At 35.7% G+C, this 19,315-nt stretch overlaps 2 protein-coding genes across 4 annotated transcripts; one reads left to right on the top strand and one right to left on the bottom strand.

Moving 5' to 3' along the window:
- Positions 1 to 10,789: 10,789 nt before the first annotated feature.
- Positions 10,790 to 15,224, bottom strand: LOC140007774 (uncharacterized). 3 transcript variants are annotated; one of them, XM_072051031.1, is made up of 6 exons: positions 14,979 to 15,224; positions 12,946 to 14,653; positions 11,742 to 12,841; positions 11,543 to 11,635; positions 11,264 to 11,457; positions 10,790 to 11,175 (listed from the first exon to the last, which is right to left on the bottom strand). In XM_072051031.1, exons 3-6 carry the CDS (start codon positions 12,007 to 12,009, stop codon positions 11,113 to 11,115), a joined length of 618 nt encoding a protein of 205 aa, XP_071907132.1. In that variant the 5' UTR covers positions 12,010 to 12,841; positions 12,946 to 14,653; positions 14,979 to 15,224; the 3' UTR covers positions 10,790 to 11,112. The 3 variants fall into 2 exon arrangements, 1 of the variants encoding a protein (XP_071907132.1); XR_011815185.1 differs by having other exon boundaries at positions 11,543 to 12,841.
- A 609-nt stretch (positions 15,225 to 15,833) lies between these two features.
- Positions 15,834 to 16,965, top strand: LOC113691117 (E3 ubiquitin-protein ligase ATL41-like). Its single transcript, XM_027209324.2, has one exon. It carries the CDS (start codon positions 16,024 to 16,026, stop codon positions 16,795 to 16,797), a length of 774 nt encoding a protein of 257 aa, XP_027065125.1. The 5' UTR covers positions 15,834 to 16,023; the 3' UTR covers positions 16,798 to 16,965.
- The last annotated feature ends 2,350 nt before the right edge of the window (positions 16,966 to 19,315 follow it).

Raw genomic sequence — 19,315 nt, 5'->3', positions numbered from 1 at the left:
CCTTTCTTTCATAAAAATGCCATTATTGATTCTAGATGGAAGACAAATTTGTGAGTTCCTAACCATCCAATAATTAAAAGAGGGCTTTTTAAAAGTTAATTGGCCAAATTGAAGTAAAGAAACTTTTTTATTTATCTCACTGCGATAAAATAATTACAATATTGATAAGCAACCTCAAGTTGCTTCAATAAAGGTGGCAAATGAGTGGTTTTTTGCTCCAAAGCTCCAAAGGACAAGGAGTGCGTTAGGAAAAGTTATTCCCACCATTACTTTCTTGACATTAGACAATGACTGCTTTCTTTTTCAACTTTAATTTTATTTTTCTTTGGGGAAATGTCTTTTTCGTTATTATTTGAGTAAACCATAAATGACCCATTTCTCGTGCTTTCCTTCCTCCCTTCTTCTTTGCATGATGACCACAACGCCCATGTCTTTGTTGCAAGGCACGCAGGGTAGCAGAAAATGGTGCTCAAATATACAAAAGCTAAACACGATTCTTTTGATTTTTCAAAGGTAAAAAAAAAAAAAAATGTGTTTCTCGATCCTTCATTATTGGATGCCTAAATATTCAAAGGTGCCTTAAAGAATGACTAATTTACTTGCCCTCAAGGAAAATGAAAAGACAAACAAAGTTATTATACTAGACAAAAAGGACAGCGATGGCTAGGGGTGCAAACGAGCCGAGCCGAGTCGAGTTTTAGCCTTATCGAGTCGAGCCTTAACTTAATTTCATCGAACTCGAACTCGAGCTCGAGCTCGACGAGCTGGTAATTTTCAAGCTCGAGCTCGAAAAAAATAAAAAATAATTATTTTATTTTTAAAAAAATTAATAAAATAATATTTTTTCTTAATAAATAATAAAATATTAAGGATATTTATGTAATTTTACTATTAAAAATAAAAATAAAAAAAATAAATATATATATACTCGAGCTCGCGAGCCGAGCTTAATGTTTTGAGCTCGAGCTCGAGCTCGACTCTGGCTCGAGCAGCTCGAGCTCGACTCGAGCTCGATATTGATCGAGCTCGAATCGAGCCGCTCGCGAGCCTCGATTCGTTTGCACCCCTAGCGATGGCAACCAGCCTTAATTACTGTATTAAGCTCGACCTAGAAAACCCTTCCCCTTGTATATACACCTCCCCCTTCCACAAAGGCAAAATAATTATCTCACATTTCATTTTAAAAGCTTTTAAATAGGGCCATCGAACTATTTTTCAAATTGAAAAATTGTCTGCCGACAAACTATTTTTCTAATTGAAATTGTCTAAGATTCGAGAAAAACGCGTGAACTATTTACAAACATCTTTTTTTCACCTATAATCTGAAACACGAGCACAATTCAACGAGACACACAATTTCAAGTTGTTTTAACATTCTTTCTAGGTTACATATGGGATTAAGCTAGCTCCAAGCCAAACTTTTTGAAGCATTAATTTTATCTCCGTACTAAGAAAAGGGACCACGTTAAGGGCGAAAAGATTAATAACTAAGTGACAACTTAGCATTTATTGTAAGCGTAATTGATAGTATGAGATTCAACCACAATCATTAATTAAAGAAATCCCTCAAAGTCCAAACCCTTGGCAGGGCCATGCAAAACGGCGCTGCCAAAGCGAATTTATTTATGAGTCGTGTAAGAGAAGATATACAGTGTGGAAGCAGACCTTTGTATATGCAGAGATTGAAAAGCAAGCATCAGCAGTATTCAGTAATAACCACATTTATGAAAAACGTGAGGCTGAAGAAGATAAGCGCGTGATCCAAGAAGATGATCCATGTCCTACTGACGACTTTTGAAATTCTGATTAAAAGCGGAATTGTTTGAATGCAATTTATGACCGAGACTGCCATAGAGAAATGCCAAGAAGTCGCTGTCCTTCTTACAACTTGCACACAGTCACGCACCAGCTTAGGGCAACTCGAGGCAGTAGTATTTTTTTTTGCTGTGCTGCGCAGAGAATGAAAGCAACATCACTTGCATATATAACTGCTAAACTAATCAATCTATCTAATTATTACTAGTATCATAATTGTCACTCATCAATTAAGTAGTCTATTCAATTCGAGATCTCAGTCTATATATCAAAGCCAGAGATCTAGGACCTCTAGACTACTCTACACTCGAAGGTTTTTCATATAGTACAAAAGAGGACGGTTTTAAACCTCACGTTTGTATGAATGTTAGTCCATTGACGTGTTAATAGTTCATGGACAGCAGATTCTTTTATTGTTGAATTTTTCATCTTGGTAATTATGAAACTCTTCCTCATTGTAACCAATGTTTTTAAATCCGGACCGAAAAATGAATCGGAAAACCTTCCGATTTACGGTTCAATTGGTTCGACCTCAATTCAAAAGTTTAATAATTTTTATTTATTTTAGTATTAAGAATTTTGAATAAAAAAATATTTATTTTAGAAAATAAATACTTAATAAAAATCGGTTGAACCTCTCAATTTTTATCGATTTTTACCGGTTCAACCGGTTCTTAACCGATTTTGATCGATTTAATTAATTTTTTGAGTTTTTAATTGAACCAGATCGGAAGCATGATCAGTTCGCGGTTCGAACCGGCCAGTCTAGTCCAGTTTTCAAAACATTGTTGAGTGTAGAGTCTAGAGAATACTTGTGCAGGCAGAGGAAATAGAGTCATTTGTATACCATTTAATTTAGAGTCACCTAAAGTTTCTTGTATGATGCTGTATCACTTGCTATTATTTTCTTTACATTATCATAAATCACCATGACTATATATCTCTTGAATACACCATATGATCTATATCATTGGCTATCATTTTCTTGACATTGTTATAAATCATCACGATTATATATCTCTTGAATATATCACATGATCTATAAGTAGATGTGCAGCCCAATCTTAGGAATTTACCCATTTGATTATTCTCAGTTGAACTATCATGTAAGAACACCATAGCTTGGATTGTCATGAATCTAGAACAGAAGTTTTGCTTGTTAATGGTTAGTAAAAATATGAATGGATTATTGGAGGAGGCAACCATCAGTCCGCAAGATGTTAAAAAAACTTTTTTTTTTTTGAAAAGTGATATAAAATTGAAAAAAAGAAGAAGAGAATTTCAGGTCTCATCTTTTGAGAACTGGATTTTTCACTCTGTTTAAGAATAACAAAAGATTACAAAAATACAAAAAAAATAAATTTTTTTTGAGTCAAATGACGGAAAACTTTAATTCACAAGCCTTCTTGCATTCTTCTATCCTTTATTCAAGAAACAAAAACTAACTTATCGTATTATCTTCATTTACTCAAAAAAAAAAAAAAAAAAGAGGAAGGAAAGAAAGAAAGATACCACCGGCTAGCTAATTAGTTTTATTCAATAAGATGATGGTTTTCTCGTCGGTCGGTTTACATACACGTCGAGAACGCTCCATGATCAAATTGGTTAAAAATGCATTAGCACAAAAAAGGCTGAAAATCTTTTTTAAGTGTTTCTCCAACAAACAATGACATGCACGAGGGTCTCAGATGTGAAGTATGAACACTTTTTTTTTTTTTTTGGGGGGGGGGGGGGGGTTGTGTAGGATGTGAACAGCTTTATGAAGCTTCTTGTGGGCCGCTCGTACAATTGTTTACCAGTGATTATGACAGCACAAGTGGAGGAAGAGCGGCATGGAAAGCAAAATTTTCTCTACCATCATTTTCAGCAAGGGAAGGATTTTGTGCCAAGATAACTATGCCATCTCATCTGGTCCTGTCTATATATATGCAGTTTTTTCTTTTCTCTTTCTGTAATTTCTCCTTTCTTTATATTCAAATTCATTTTATCAAATAGAAAGGAAACAAACCCTGGACAATCATCTAAACAATAAATTTCTTTTAGAATTCATCCAAAAAAAAAGGATTTTAAAAACAGACGCAAATATGATAACTCCTAAAAATCAAGAGGTGGTCTACGCAACGGATTTTCTGTCCCACACCCTGTGCCACTCTCTGTCCCACTTTTTATTATATTGCTGTCTCATTTTTTATGCATTTTGATTTTTTGAGTTTGTTAAATTTTGTGTATAACTCAATTAATAGTTATTGAATCTTAAGAAAACAAAAAAAAATTAAAACATGATGTTTATGTAGGAGAAATATCAATATAATAAAAAGTGGGATAAAGAGTGGCACAGGGTGTGAGACAGAAGATCCGTTGCGGGTGGTCTATCTTCTAATTTATGTCTACTGTAAAAGTTGTATGTTAATTAGAGTAAGATTTTCACTTATTTTGCACCCTCACAAAATTGTGCAATCCTGTTGAGGACTCACAACTAGGGCTGCAAACAAATCGAACCACTCGCGAGCGGCTCGAGTCAAGGTCGAGTCGAGCTCGAGCTGGTTTGAGTCGAAATCGAACTCGAACTCGAGATCAAAATATTAAGTTCGTCGCGAGCTCGAATATATATATATATATATATATATATAATATTTTTTATTTTTTTATTTTAAGTATATATATTTATTTTAAGTATATATATATTTTTTATTTTCTTATTTTAATAGTAAAATTACATATATATCCTTAATATTTTATTATTTATTAAGAAAAAAATATTATTTTATTTATTTTTTAAAAAATAAAATAAATTTTTTATTTTTTTTTTCGAGATCGAATTTTAAATTGCCGGCTCGTCGAGCTAGAGCTCGAGTTCGAGTGGTAAAATTTAGTCGAGGCTCCACTCGATTAATCCAAAACTCGACTCGACTCGTTTGCAGCCCTACTCACAACTCTTGCATTTATATGCCTTCAACGTAACTTTACTGTACTCTGTAGATGGGCCAGAGAAACTGACGAAGCTAATAAATTTGGAAGCTAAATATGCAAATGAAAAACATTGGATTGGAACTAATTATACGGTAGATAATGCCCAAGAAACCGCACAAGTGCACATGTCTTTACCGTAGAGCATTTACCAACATGATACTCACACATTTCTCAACCTCCACAAGAATTGAATAGAAAGCAACATGTATACTCAATTCCACCAGTTTCAACAAATTTGTGGCAAATAGCAAGTGCTTGTCCAGCCATCTTAATTGACTTGGTAAAGACGTTTGATCAAGACACTGGAGGTGTTCGTTCCAAAATTCACATTGCTAGTCATACTCGTATCAAAAAGTATGAAAAATGTGTACAAGTATTCTACTTCTAGGTCAAAAAGGGCAAGGAAAAAAAAAAGATTCATATTTTCATCTAGGTCCCGTTAAGATTAGGGTTACAAACAAATCAAATAACTTACAAGCATTTCAATCAAAAGATCGACTCGACTCGGCATTGACAGAGTTCGAGTCGATCTCGAACTGCTTGATTAGTCAAATGAGTCAAGTAGCGAATGTTGGTATCTTACACTCGAGAGTTTGACAAGCCTTATCGTGCAATACATATTGTGTATATGCATGTGCGTACATATTAGTATATAGTGTAAATTACATATAATTACATTCACTCGAATTTGTTCAATTCCAAATGAGTCGATCTCGAGCACCTCATAAAAATTAGCATATCAAACTCAATCATAGAGATTCATGGTCAATCAAGTCAAACTTCATCTGAAACATTGCTATATCAAAGTCGAGTTCGAGTTTGAGTTCGAATGCGAGTGCGATGTAGATTCGAATCGATGCACCCCTGATTAATATTGCAGCTGAGTTGTTGACCGCATAAAACATGAAAACATAAGAAAGAGAAAATGGGCTTTTATTTGATCCAGTTCATGTTGCAAGCTTAATGGGCTTTTCCTAAATTTGCAGTCTGGAAGATGAAAGTTTGATTAACTTGATTGCATGGGCTTTGTTTGAAACTCCTATTGAAAGAAGGAACTCGTCAACCCCGGGAAATTTGCATGTCTAGTAATTGGGCGTTAGTGTTAATCTGCTCGATCCTGATGAAAGCGAACTGGGCTGGACCAAAACAATAGTCTTCATGAATTTGAATTTCACCAGTTATCTAAGCCCAAATAATCAAGATCTGCGTAACATCCTGTTGCCGCAGTTTCTAGTGTTCACTATGAATTCGACTCAAGCACTTGATTGCAATTTGAAATCATGCCTAAAACACTCGCGTGTTTGACCGAATTCGAACTAGAATTCAAGCTACTCGACTAGAGTGACGAGTTAAGCTCAAGCACTAAATATATTACTCGAGTGCTCGATAAGTCTAATCAAGTAGTATGTATATATAAAAAATTATATTTTATCAATTATGAAATTATTAATTTGGGTTTATGTTTTAGCAAATTTACGTGAAACTTAGTTTACTTAAGAAATTTGTGATGGCAAAAGGGTAAACTCCTAAATTTAAGATCTTTAAAACAATGAAATTTTAAAATAAGAAAATTTGAAAATTCAAGAATTTTGAGTTCGAGCTTCTGAGCTCGAGCTCGACATCAAGTATTTGAACTCATTTAGGCTTATATGAAACTTCGAGTCGAATTCAAGTTGAGCCACCTTTTTGTCGAGTCAAGCTCGAACTTCGCCTCGAATGCTTGCCCGAGCTCGAGGTCAAGTGTCTCGAGAAAACATCAAGTTTGAGATCGAGTATAGCGATACTCAATCTCGATTCGACTCGAATATACCCTAACCAATACTATTTTAGAGACAAGCTTTAAAGTTCTTTTCATTTTATTCTTTCCATTTCTCTCTTCTTTGAATTTCACATTCAAGCCTTTTCCTTTGGGTCCCATTTATCACTACATCTTCTCTATTTCCTTGCATGCGAACTATGAAGTAAGAATCCCAAGTTATGTTGCCTTGTACTCAGTTCTCCCATTTTCCCATAACAATTATTTAGTCAGAAATTATTTATTTGCATCACAAACAAAATTTTCAACACACATTTTTATCTCATATACATCACATTACAAAAAGTATTATAAATAATATTTCAAATAATCATCTATCCAAAACATTCTTGACAACAAGACGTCCGACTTCAAGTATCTAGAACAACAATTATTGCTAGTTCAATTCTGCCTAGTCTTAGTCCGTCCACGTTTCTTTACTTTTTATCAATGGTTTTCTTGGCAAATACCCATATTCAATTAAAATGAAATCTAGAAACTGATGGAACTCTGTTCGAGACCAAAATTTTAGGGACTAACACCTTAATATCTTTACCCCCTAAATAGTGTGTTAGCATGGCCAGGATTTGGTACCTTTTTGTAGTGGATATTATATTGGATTGTATTTTCGGAAGCAAATTAAGAACAAAAACAAGACCGTAATACATTTTGGGATGGGATGCACAGAAGAAAAAAAAAAGTTGTTGAAAAAAGCGGTAAAGTGCATATTGCCTAAAAAATCCAAAAAATTTTAACTAAAACCAGTAAAACAGACTTGGCCTATAGGCCACAGATATATATATATATATATATATATATATATATATATATATATATATATATATATATATATATATATATATATGTGATTTGAGTTGTAAGAAGATGTGAACGAACGGTAAAAAAAGTCTCTTGGAGGCAGAGAGTCTGCTGCTTGAACTTGTAGCCATCATTTGTCAATCCATGTGTCTTTGGGTCAAAATGAAATTAGAACGTTTTCTATGGGAAAGACGGGTCGAAATGGTTTCCCAATTTGCACGCCATAAGTTGGTTATGTCAGTCCAATGTGTAGAAAACTCGTCTGAACAAAAGCTTATTGAAGGTTTTTTCAAATGTCTCGTTCTCAGTATTACTATTAAATATAAGTTCAAATCTTGTAGGTCATCCCAGAATTTTCCTGGAAGCACCTCTGCCAATGGGGCTGGAATTATTGGGCTTGCTTGGACATCAAGAATTTCACAAGAAAAAAAAAAAAATTTCAGATTTTATTTTGCTTACATCATACACACATTTTTTATTTCACATGTATTATTACTTCACAAAAGTGATACAGTAATTATTTTAAATAACCTCCTATCGAATTATGTTTACGTAGTCACTTATGATATTGGGATCTTAATAGGGACAAAAATTACATAGTTCAGAAATGAATCTAATTTCTAAGAAGGGTTTATTCCACTTTACACACTTAGAGGTTTTTTCATGTTGATTTTACATTTGGAAGTTGGAAGTATTATTTTGGATGCTTTGAACTCCTAAGTTTCATCCTCCTTTCTTATTTGGCTCAACAACTGCATATGACGACCTTGCCTCTGAAACTTGAATGGAATTTTTTTTTTCTCTTTTGTTGATTTTAGTAGTTGGTGATCATGATTCTACGCAAAAAAAAATTCAGATTTTATTTTGCTTACATCATACACATAATTTTCAACTACTTTTTTATTATTTCACATATATTACATCATATAAAAGTGATACAGTAATTATTTCAAATAACCTCCTTTACATTAATAAAAGATGGGCTCAATTAGAAAGGATGAGAAATTGCAATTAAAAAAAAAAAAAAAGAAACGATACCAAATTTGTTAGTCCAAAAGAAAATGGTTAAACCCAAAATGACAAATTAAAGTTGAAGAGTGGAAATAAGTTTCTTTTTTGTTTTCTAATTAACTAAATAAATAAAAATTGTCCATCGCAAGAACAAAGAGTTTGATTTATTTATTTGAAATTTTGAATGCTATTTCGTAACACTTTCTCAATAACATTCGCAATCTTTTTTTTAACAAATGTTGTAGCATAATTCAATACATGTAGTATCATATTGTATTTAGTAATTTATAAACAGACAGATTGCCCAAGAATTATTCTTTTTTTTTTTTTTCTAGTTGAACAAATCAAACACGCTTAGCACTATAGTGGGTGCGGCAGGCAAATAATAGCTGTTATTGTCTTCCCTGATTTCCATCATTGACTTCTTTACTTTCGTTCTTTATTATCTAATAATTACCATTATGTCTTAGAGATCCCCCACAACTCAGTGAAATCCCCCGCCCAAAAAATACGAATAATTTAGAGGGGAAAAAAAAATTCATGGGTAGAAAATTCAGTTGCAATTTTAGAAAATGGTTTATTTCGAAACAAAAGAAATACGTAGAAATAAGTTTTCATTCACTATGCCATTTTCCTTCATTTACAAATTACCGGTGTTATAATACAACCTAAGCTGCTTTGGAAAGTGGAAACAACAATATAAAAGGAAGACTTCGTTATGTATGGAAAAGTAGTCGAAAGTGAACCTTAGGTGGAAACTAGAAAGGGAAAATCGCCAATTTAATCCTCAAACTATTTTACTAAAGTCGATTTGGTCCCTAAAAGTTTTATCGCACCAATTAAGTCCCTTAACTAAAATTATTGTGCCAATTGAGGACTTATACGGCGTCGCCACCCAAAACTCATGTATCTGTACATAAAACAACGGCCAGGCAGGGGCCTTTTTGGAAGTTCGCATCCTAATTTCTACGGGAAGCAAGACCATCGCCATTTTGCATCCGAATTGGGTGAAATTAGGGGTTTTCCAAGACAGAAACCCATTTTGCATGCAAATAGCGGAAGAAATTGGGGGTTTGAAACCGATTCAAAATTCCAGCAAGTTTACATCTAAAATGTCTTCAAGTTCATCTTTTCAAGTGCATAACAGATGGAGAAATTTGGATGCGGGATCGTCCAACTCAGCTACAAATCGATCTTCAAGGAAGGAGGAGGCCTATAGAAGTTCACATTTCAGAGGATCTAGCCCAGGAAAAAGTGAATACTACAACGGAGAGGAAATCGTGAAGTGTCATTGCCAAGAATCCTGCAGAATAGTGTCTTCTTGGACTCAAGCAAATCCGTCAAGAAGGTTCCATGGATGTCGAAATTACGGTGTAATGAGACCAAGCAAATGCATAAATTTTAATATTCTTCGTAATGGTTATAGTGTATTTATCTAAGTTTTATTGCTAATGATTTTCCCTAATAATTTTGACCGCAGACTGCTCATTGTTGCAAATTTTTTTTATGGTACGATCCGCCCTTGCCGGAGTATACAAAGAACACGATTTCTAAATTGTTAAGGGAACTAAGGAAAGCTGAAGGAGACAACAAGGAAATGAGGATAGAAATTCAAAGGTTGAGGAAAAAAGTCCAGATGTTGATGTTGGCACTGGTAGGAGGTTGCATCTTATTAATGGCAATATGGGTTCACACTGGAAGAAGGAAGCAGGCGGATGTAGGACTCAAAATGTTGCATTATAAATAGTGTAGTTGCAAGGCCAAGTTGGTATGCAATGTAATGTTGTTGTTTGTAGAATCCTATCTTTGTTTATTCTTGTTGTTGAGATGGAGAAATTTATCACATATGATCTATTCTGCTTGTTTGCTTCTTCATTGGAATTGGGCTCACCAGCACTTGCAAAAGCCGATGCCTTCGAGTCTTGTAAAAATTTTTAAAACAAATGCTTATCTCATATGCTTATCTCCATAGCCACCCCTATTTTGTTTATCAAAACGATTCAAAAGGAAATTACTATTCATATTTTGGTTTTAGCTTGCTGCATTCCAGTTCACTTAATAAATAATAATGCCTTCAAGGAAATACTTAAGGGAATTGAGAGGTGAATATATCACCTCTTATTCAAAATGAATTGTTATTGACTTTGTGTAGCCGAAATACTCCTGCCTGCATATCCTTCAAGCTCCAGATAAGAAAAAGAAGCTAAAATTTCTGGGAGGCTAAAAATTTATTTTGGGAGACTAAAAATTTGATCTTGGCCCCGTATCATTGCCATCTTTGATCTTGGCCCCTTAGTTGCTGGATATCATAAAAATACATTGTGCTAAAATTTGAAAAAATTTGGACAGAGTTTTGTCTTAAAAATGAACAATCTCACCTACCAAACAACCAACCATTTTAATACATACACAACCATTTTGACAAAAGCATTCGCTCACTAAAGAAATCTATTGTAGCTGAACAAAAGCTAAAACACAATTATGGGTTCAACCCATAATAACAAAAGCTATACAAAATGTGATCAGGAATCGCATGACTACAGCCCCACAAATTTCAGTCATGTCCTATCATCTGATATGGGTTGACCCACAGCACAAAATTAACAAAAGCTATACAAAATTCACTTGATCCAAAGAACAACAGAACCAATTTTTTAATTCAGTCATGGTCTAAGTATAATGCCTTCATCACACATGCATGGCTAGTCAAGTTGTGTTATTCCCGGTTGACTGGCATCATCCGGTTCATCTAAGAGTCTATGAGCCTGCGTATAATCAATAGGTACAGGTCAATGCAATGACTTAAGGAGCAAACAAAATAGTTTAAGTTCATATTGATTCTAAAAAGCCTACTTTCTGCTTTCTCCATCGTTTTTTTCCAACCGATTCAACGTATGGACCATAAGTATCCATTTTCTCCTTCCTTAGCCTCCAGCCTTGTGCTTGTATAGTTGGACATGTCTTTCTGTTATGCCCTGGAACTCGACAGAAAGAGCATTTGATTTGCTTCTTTGGTTCAACAACTTCAGTGGAATGTGCACTTGAAACTACAAAGCAAGAAATGAAAAAATTATTCAACTTAAGTATGTCCTCAAATTCGCAGATTAACCACATGCCATCAAATTTATTTACCATGTTCTTCATGAACAACAGCTTGTATGTCCACTTGGCAGCCTTCACCAGGTTGTTGTTCGCCAGCTACAGGTTGTTCATCCATTGATTGTGCTTGTTGATATGAAAAAAATTTAAAACGTTAGAGAAAATAGCAAAAGTAAATTCAATGCTTTAGAAGAATGGTACTGTTGAAAAGTATGTAAAAGAGCACGTATACCAGTCTGGCTATGGTCTATGTCAGTCCCTACAACATCAGAGTCGCCTTCGGGATGACTAGTTGGACATCTTCTTCGATTGTGACCATACCGTTGACATTTGCTGCATTTGTTACTGCTGAGAGAAGGCCCCCTTCCAGTGCATTGGCTAACTAAATGCTCAGCTGGTATAACCAACGGACATTTCCTTATCGTATGTCCCTTCCCTCGACATTTTGAGCAGCTTAGAGTACCTCCAGCTCTTGATAGTTTAGTCACTCCATTATCCATTTTTCGAGGTTCATCCGGTTCCCTCCTCCTTGCTTTCTTTGGCCTACCAGGAAGTCTCAACTTCTTTGGTGGTAGGATCGAGATCTTACCAGAATCCCTCCAAGCATTAGGTCCCGGTAATGGAGCAATAGCTGGCTTGTACGCGGCCAAATATGCCTATCTCAAGTAGCAGTTGTGCACGTAGTCTTCCGGTGTGGCATTTATTAGTGGAATACAGCAAACTGCATGGCAACAGGGCAATCCTGTGAGCTCCCACTTTCTACATGTGCATGTGCGTCTATCAACATCAACCACATAGGTTCCACCGTAGATATGCTGCACTTCGAATCTTCTGTCGTCTGAATGTCTAGCAATATTGGCGGCAGCATCAATTTTTGCCTTTTCAAGTTTTTTTTTTTATCTTTGGACATATTAAATCAGTCCTCTTCTTCATCCATTCCCTTTTTATCCGCATCCTATCCATGAGATAAATTCTAAGGGTCTCCAACATACTCAGGATTGGTTTCTCTCTAGCTTCCAAGATCACAGCATTGAAACTCTCACAAAGGTTATTCAGAAGAATATCGCACTTAGTTGTCTCTCTAAAATGTGATCTTGACCATTGTCTTGGATTTGTATTGTCCATCAACCACTTATGAGCATTGTCGTCATACTCTTTTAAAGCATCCATCTCACTCTCAAATTTGTGCATGTATGATGACCTTGCACAAGCCCAAAATCTGGCTTTTATTGATTCACCTGGATGCGATTTCTTCATGTTATTATGTAAATGCCTTACGCAATGCCGATGCTCCACACCCGGAGTGACTTCATGAATGGCAGACCCCAATCCCTGTTAAGAGTTTAACCATCAATTTCTTTTTAAAAAAATACGTATTATATTTTCATTAATAGCAACCAATCTAGGTAATCCAAAAAACAAAAGATTGTGATTACCTTTTGTCTATCACTGATGATAGTCCATGCTTTTTGTTCATGAATGCTCAAGTCATGTTTCAAGAACTCCATGAACCACTTCCATGAGCTCTTATTCTCAATTTCAACTACTGTGTATGCAATGGGGTAGATGCAGTCGTTGGCATCAATTCCAACAGCAGTCAACAATACTCCTGGATGTGGTCCCCTCAAGTGGCAACCATCTAAGCCAATCAATTGTCGACAACCAGCCTTGAAGCCTTTTTTCAATGCTTCAAAGCATATGTATATCCTTTGAAATCTCTCCATACCACTTATATCATCAACAGTTGTCTCCATATGTACCGTTGAGCCAGGAATACAATTTAACAACTCTTCGCAATAGTCCCACAGCTTTGAGTATTGCTGTTTGTAACTGCCATAGATCAAAAGCTTTGCCTTCATGAACGTCTTACTCACTTGGTCTCTTGTGATATTCACATTTAGCTCTAAGTGCACCTTCTCCTTAAATTCTGTGACACTCACCCTCTTATTTAATCTAAAAAAGTCCATATAGTGTCTACTTATGAAACCTGAATTGGCACGCTTGTGATGAAAAGTCTTACCACAATTGCAAGATGGTCCCATGGTTCTAATAACAAAAGCGTCACTATCAACCTCTTTTGAAGTATAAATAAACCAGCTACAATTTGCAGTATTGCATTTAGCCCGCATTCTAGACGTGTCATTTTTACCCCACCTAAAATGTTTACCCCATTTCACTCCATAATAGTCAACAGCTCGTTTAAATATCCGTTTATCATCAAACAACAGCCCAGCAAAGAATTTTGGATCGGCCATATCAAGTTTAGGTCTAAACCTCACGTATCTTGGCTTTCTCCTCTTACAACTATCTTCATCCGAGGCTTCATTATTGCTATTTAACTCTTCAGAATTCATTGACTCTGATTCTTCATGCACTTGAATATTTTCTCCATCGTACAAGTTGAAGTCACCAGTTGTATCATTCCTATTTTGCTGCCTAAATGCTCCTCCAATAACAGGCTTTTTTTGGAAATTTTTTCTGCCTTCATTGTTGCTCTTATCAACAACTGTTTCTGTTGGAATCTCAATTTTTGCTTTTCCAAGCTCTTTATCAGCATCGACAACAGAATTCTTGAAAATCACATCATCTTCATCATCCCTAAAGTCATATTCACTATCGACCAAGCTTTCATTTTCAGTAGACTCTGATTGTGCATCTTCTTCAACCCCAATGTCATTTTTTCCTCCATTAATTCAATTGGCACCGTGGTTTCTTCAAATGTAGTAGACTCCTCAAACGTGATGTCAACATAAAAAGCATCTTCGTTTGATATACCAGCCTCTCCAATATCCACATTAGAGTTGCCTACTTTACTATCAATACTTCTAATATGGAATTCCTGCACCGAGTACACCTCAACCATGCCAGTTTGTTTCCCAATACAGGCCATGTCTATAACATCATCCTCACTTTCTATATTCCGAAGTTTGAGACTACAATCTCCACTAGGGACTCTATAAAGCAGTTTCACATTTTCTTCATATCCGACAAGAGTGCAAAAGCCATGGAGATGTGACATGTTAACTGTATTTGCAATAACACCTTCAAATGATTCCATACTCCCCCCCACATACTTTTCTTGTGGTGGTCCAAAATATACCCCACCGTAATATAGTTTTAGTGTAAAGCAGTCCAACTCATGTCCTGTGATTTTTTTGGGCATAAAAGACAAAAATTTTTTTAATTAGGCATCCACATGCTCGGTCACAATCCTGTAACCCAATTAGGTAGCATGACAACAACAACATAGTGCATTTTTCACAGCAAAGGGACCACCGAAACTAAAATAACAACAGAATCCACTACACATACGCCACATCTTATATCTACCAACATCCTATCATTTAAATTAGAAAAGGGTAAATCTACCAACTGTATTTCAACAACCAACAACGTCTATCAGATTCGACCTTCAACTCATTAGCAAAAAAATTAACTTCAAACATCGCACATGCAGGCCAAGACTTACCGGAAATCCTCGCTGCCATCCCGTCGGAATATTCATCCTCCAGCTTTTCCTTGCTCTGCTCTGTTGCCCGCGAACCAATTTGGGAATTCCGCTCTGTTTTCATCATCTTATCTCCCTCTGGTGTGGAATTTTGAATCGGTTTCAAACCCCCAATTTCTTCCGCTATTTGCATGCAAAATGGGTTTCTGTCTTGGAAAACCCCTAATTTCACCCAATTCGGATGCAAAATGGCGATGGTCTTGCTTCCCGTAGAAATTAGGATGCGAACTTCCAAAAAGGCCCCTGCCTGGCCGTTGTTTTATGTACAGATACATGAGTTTTGGGTGGCGACGCCGTATAAGTCCTCAATTGGCACAATAATTTTAGTTAAGGGACTTAATTGGTGCGATAAAACTTTTAGGGATCAAATCGGCTTTAGTAAAATAGTTTGAGGACTAAATTGGCGATTTTCCCAACTAGAAAATGAACTCGATATGCAGAAATAAAAATTCCCCTGTTTTTCGAGTGTTTTTTAAAAATTAAATTTTCAAATATAATAAAATTTTTTTAAAAATACTTTAAAAGGTAATCTAAAAATTAGTTAAATTTTAAAAAAATATCTCAAAATATATTCTAGAAATTGTTCTATTCTTAAATATTTCAAAATATTTTCTAAAACTATTTCAAAATATACTCTAAAAACTCTGCTACAACAAAATTTTTCAAAAACATCCCAAAAAATAGCTAATCCAAACGGAGCAAAAATTTCCCCCGAAAGTCACGAGTCAACATTCAACCGTCAACCCTCTTAAAACCACAGAGAGTTTCCTAACAAATTTCTCTTTGATCTTTCTCCATTTTCTTTGCCATGGAATCCCAACAGCCCACGCTTTTCATAACAGATGCATATATACGAAAATCTAGACAAAGCAAACTTACCCTTAAACCACTCTGCAATCTTCTCAAATTCATATATATGTCAAGATTCAAGACTCAAGAAAGCTACTAATATTCCCTTAATCAATCCAACAGTCACAAGAACTTTTTTGGCATCCAAAGTTCCGCCATGAGTTCACATGATCCCGGAAATTTTTTTCCCAACAATGATCCCACACTCTTCCCTCGCAAGAACAAGTATGATCTCAACAGCAAGATCATGCTCGCGGCCATAATTTCGCTGTCACTAGTTGTTTTCCTGGTGGCAATACTTCACATTTATGCTAGGATCATCCTTCGTCGCCAAGCACGCAGGCGAGCCGCCTTTCGCCAGCTAGGGATCATTGCAAGTGCTCAAACTCACTCCGTCGTGCAACCTAAACGAGGGCTCGATCCATCTGTGATTGCTAAACTGCCAGTTTTCGTCTTCAAGTATACCGCTAGTAATGAGGACATGGCGGAGGGGTCATCCATCGAATGTTCAGTTTGTCTAAGCAGCTTAGAAGAGGGTGAAATGGCTAGGACATTGCCGAATTGCAAGCATGTTTTTCATGCCGAGTGCATTGATAAGTGGTTTAGTTCACATTCCAATTGCCCGATTTGTCGCACCGAGGCTGAGCCAAGGGTACAAGTTCTTGTACCAGAGCCTGAGCCCAGAGAAGGTATGATCATTGGTGCTTCTGTTGCAATTCCACCCACACCTCCAGTTTCAGATTATGCAAATTTTACAAGTATGGAAGGGACATCATCTGGTGGGCAATCATCAGCCAAACTTGTGAAGGAATCGTCTCCAAGTTCAAGGTTCAGTTCTTTAAGGAGGATTCTTAGTATGGATAGATCGCCGCGGCGAATCCAACCTTCTACGCAAGAAACAGACTATTCTGAAGATCTTGAAAGACAGTGAATAACACTGTAGGTATATAATCAAGTTTTGCTATACACAAAACCCCCCTTATTTGCCTCATTTTCTTCATTCTTGTACGTCTATCTGCAGAAGTTTTGGTTTATATCTTGTAATTACAAACCTACACACGTTTACAGATGAGAAAATAGGTGAATACTATTGAAAGGCTTCCTCGATCTATTGGTTGCGTTCTCTTCTCCATAGAGAAGTCACATGACATGACCAGTAGGATATCATGATTCTGTTTTGCGGAATGAATTTTTTTTTTTTTAGGGGTACAAAACTGATTGGAGTAATGAGCAATTACAAGTGGGATTTGGTAGTTAACTAATTTAATTTAAAAAATGATTTTGTATTTGGTAAGCAGAATTGAGTTTAATCAATTGCTTGGATCATGGAAATGATTCTGGTATTTGGTCACCTAAGATGAATATTTTGACAGCTGCGAGCAAACTAAGGGGAATCCTATAATTGGGCAAGTCAGGCGCATGTGAACTAGAATTAGCTATAGCATATTTTATTTTTCGGCTTCAATAGTCGCAAGAATTGACCTGCCTCACAACTTGTTCTTTTGGTCGGATAAATTAACTTAAATTTTTTTTAAAAAAATAATCTTTCACCATGTCCAGATTCCAATATTGTTTAGCATTTTGGTCGGAGAAACTATTGTTGCTTGCCCACGACTTTGTGTCATTTAGCTCATGTTGTTAGAATGGGGTAAGGATTCGTACTATTTATTGGTTTAGAGAAAGTCTTAAACCACCGCCCACAAGATTATACTAAGAAACTTCCTTGTCTTTTCCATCTTGTCAAAAGTCAACAAAGAAAGCTGATAGTAGCTAAATAAACGAAGTCATACGTAATTGAAGAAAATTCGAAAAGCATAGTCGGGTACTCTTTTTTTTTTTTTTTTCGGAAAAGGGACCTGAACCCACTTCAAACTCCAACCCTTATTTGAATTGTTAGATTTTCGCTCATTTTTGTGACAGAGATCGAACTCTGATGGATGCTACACCACCAGGTCAGCTATCCTCGAGGAGGGTCGTACAGTCGGGTACTTGTTTGCTTGTTTGATTTAAAATTTATCCTTCAGTCCCGTATAAGTTTAGATAGGTTCCCTTCCCCTAATAGTATAGGAGTGATATAAATTGTTAGTGTTAGAGAAAGAAAAAGGAATAAAATAAGGATCTTTCTAGCATCGAAGGGGCATGCAATTAGAGACTTCCAAAATCAAAAGGTGTCATAGTCTACCGTAATCACATTCCTGGCGCTGCAAATAAATAGCTATTATTAGCCTATTACTGTAGAAAGAAGTTTGTCAAACACCTAATACGCTAACTAATAAGATATAGAGTTAATCAGAGCTGGCATTGAAACGCCATGTCTTGGACTTTCATCCGTTTGGGCACAAGAGGTGGACCTTATTGGTCTGGACTTTCTAGTGAAATACTAGTACGCTAGTAATGGCGTTTAATTAGGATTAGGGCTGCAAACGAATAGAGTCGATTGCGAATGATGCGAGTCCGAACTCGACTCGAGTTCGGTTAATATCGAGTTCAAGTCGAGATCAAGCCGACTAAGTAGAACTGGTGGTCGAACTCGAGTTTAAGAATACTAGACTCGTTAGCTAGCGAGTCGATTCGAGTTCGATTAAATATATAAACATATTTTTTAAATATTTTTTAATAGTAAAATTACATATATATTTTTAGTATTTTATTATTTGTTAAGAAAAAGTATTATTTTATGCATTTTTTAAAAATAAAATAATTATTTTTTAAAATTTTTTTAAGCTTGAATTTGAGTCAAACTCGAAGTCGAACTTGACATTTTAAGATCGTCGAGTTCGAGCTGTAGTTCGAGTTTCGTACAATTATGTTAAGATTCGATTCGATTAGGTCGAAATCCAATTCGATTCGACTTATAAACACCCCTAATTAGGATAATATTGCATATTATATTAAGAGCTTTTGCTCATTTTTTTTTGGGAAGGGTTTTGGTGACGGAAGGTACAAAAGCTATGAAGAGTTTTTATGGACTTTGGAATATTTGATCTGCCATACAAGTTTCGTTAAGGCTACTTCAGCAGATGAACCAATCCAGGTAGACTAGGCCTTTTTTTTTTTTTTTTTTTTTAATCAAGGGGAGATTAAAAGGAGGACCTCACGAGTCACGACTACGAGTATGTGGTTGGTATCCTTGCCAACTAAAGCTGTGAAGAGCTTTTTATGGACTTTGTGCTAATATTTCATCTATCATACTAGTTTCGTTAAGGCTACTTCAGCACATGAAGTCATGAACCATGTTAGGTAGGAGAGACTTTTTTTTTTTTTTTTGGGGTCAATGTGAGATTAGAAAGAGAACTTCACTATGACGATTATGCAGTTAGTGTCCTTACCAACTAAATTGACATTTAAAAACGATCAAACTCCTATGACTAGGATTGTAAACGAATCAAACAACTTAAAAGCGTTTGTGAGTTAGAACAGTCAAAATCTGATTCAATCTTGGTCAATAT

This window comes from Coffea arabica, chromosome 5c, assembly GCF_036785885.1.
Source record: "Coffea arabica cultivar ET-39 chromosome 5c, Coffea Arabica ET-39 HiFi, whole genome shotgun sequence".
Classification (NCBI taxonomy): Eukaryota; Viridiplantae; Streptophyta; class Magnoliopsida; order Gentianales; family Rubiaceae; genus Coffea; species Coffea arabica.
The sequence above is the reverse complement of the archived record's forward strand: the minus strand, read 5'-3'. Positions and strand labels throughout refer to the sequence as shown.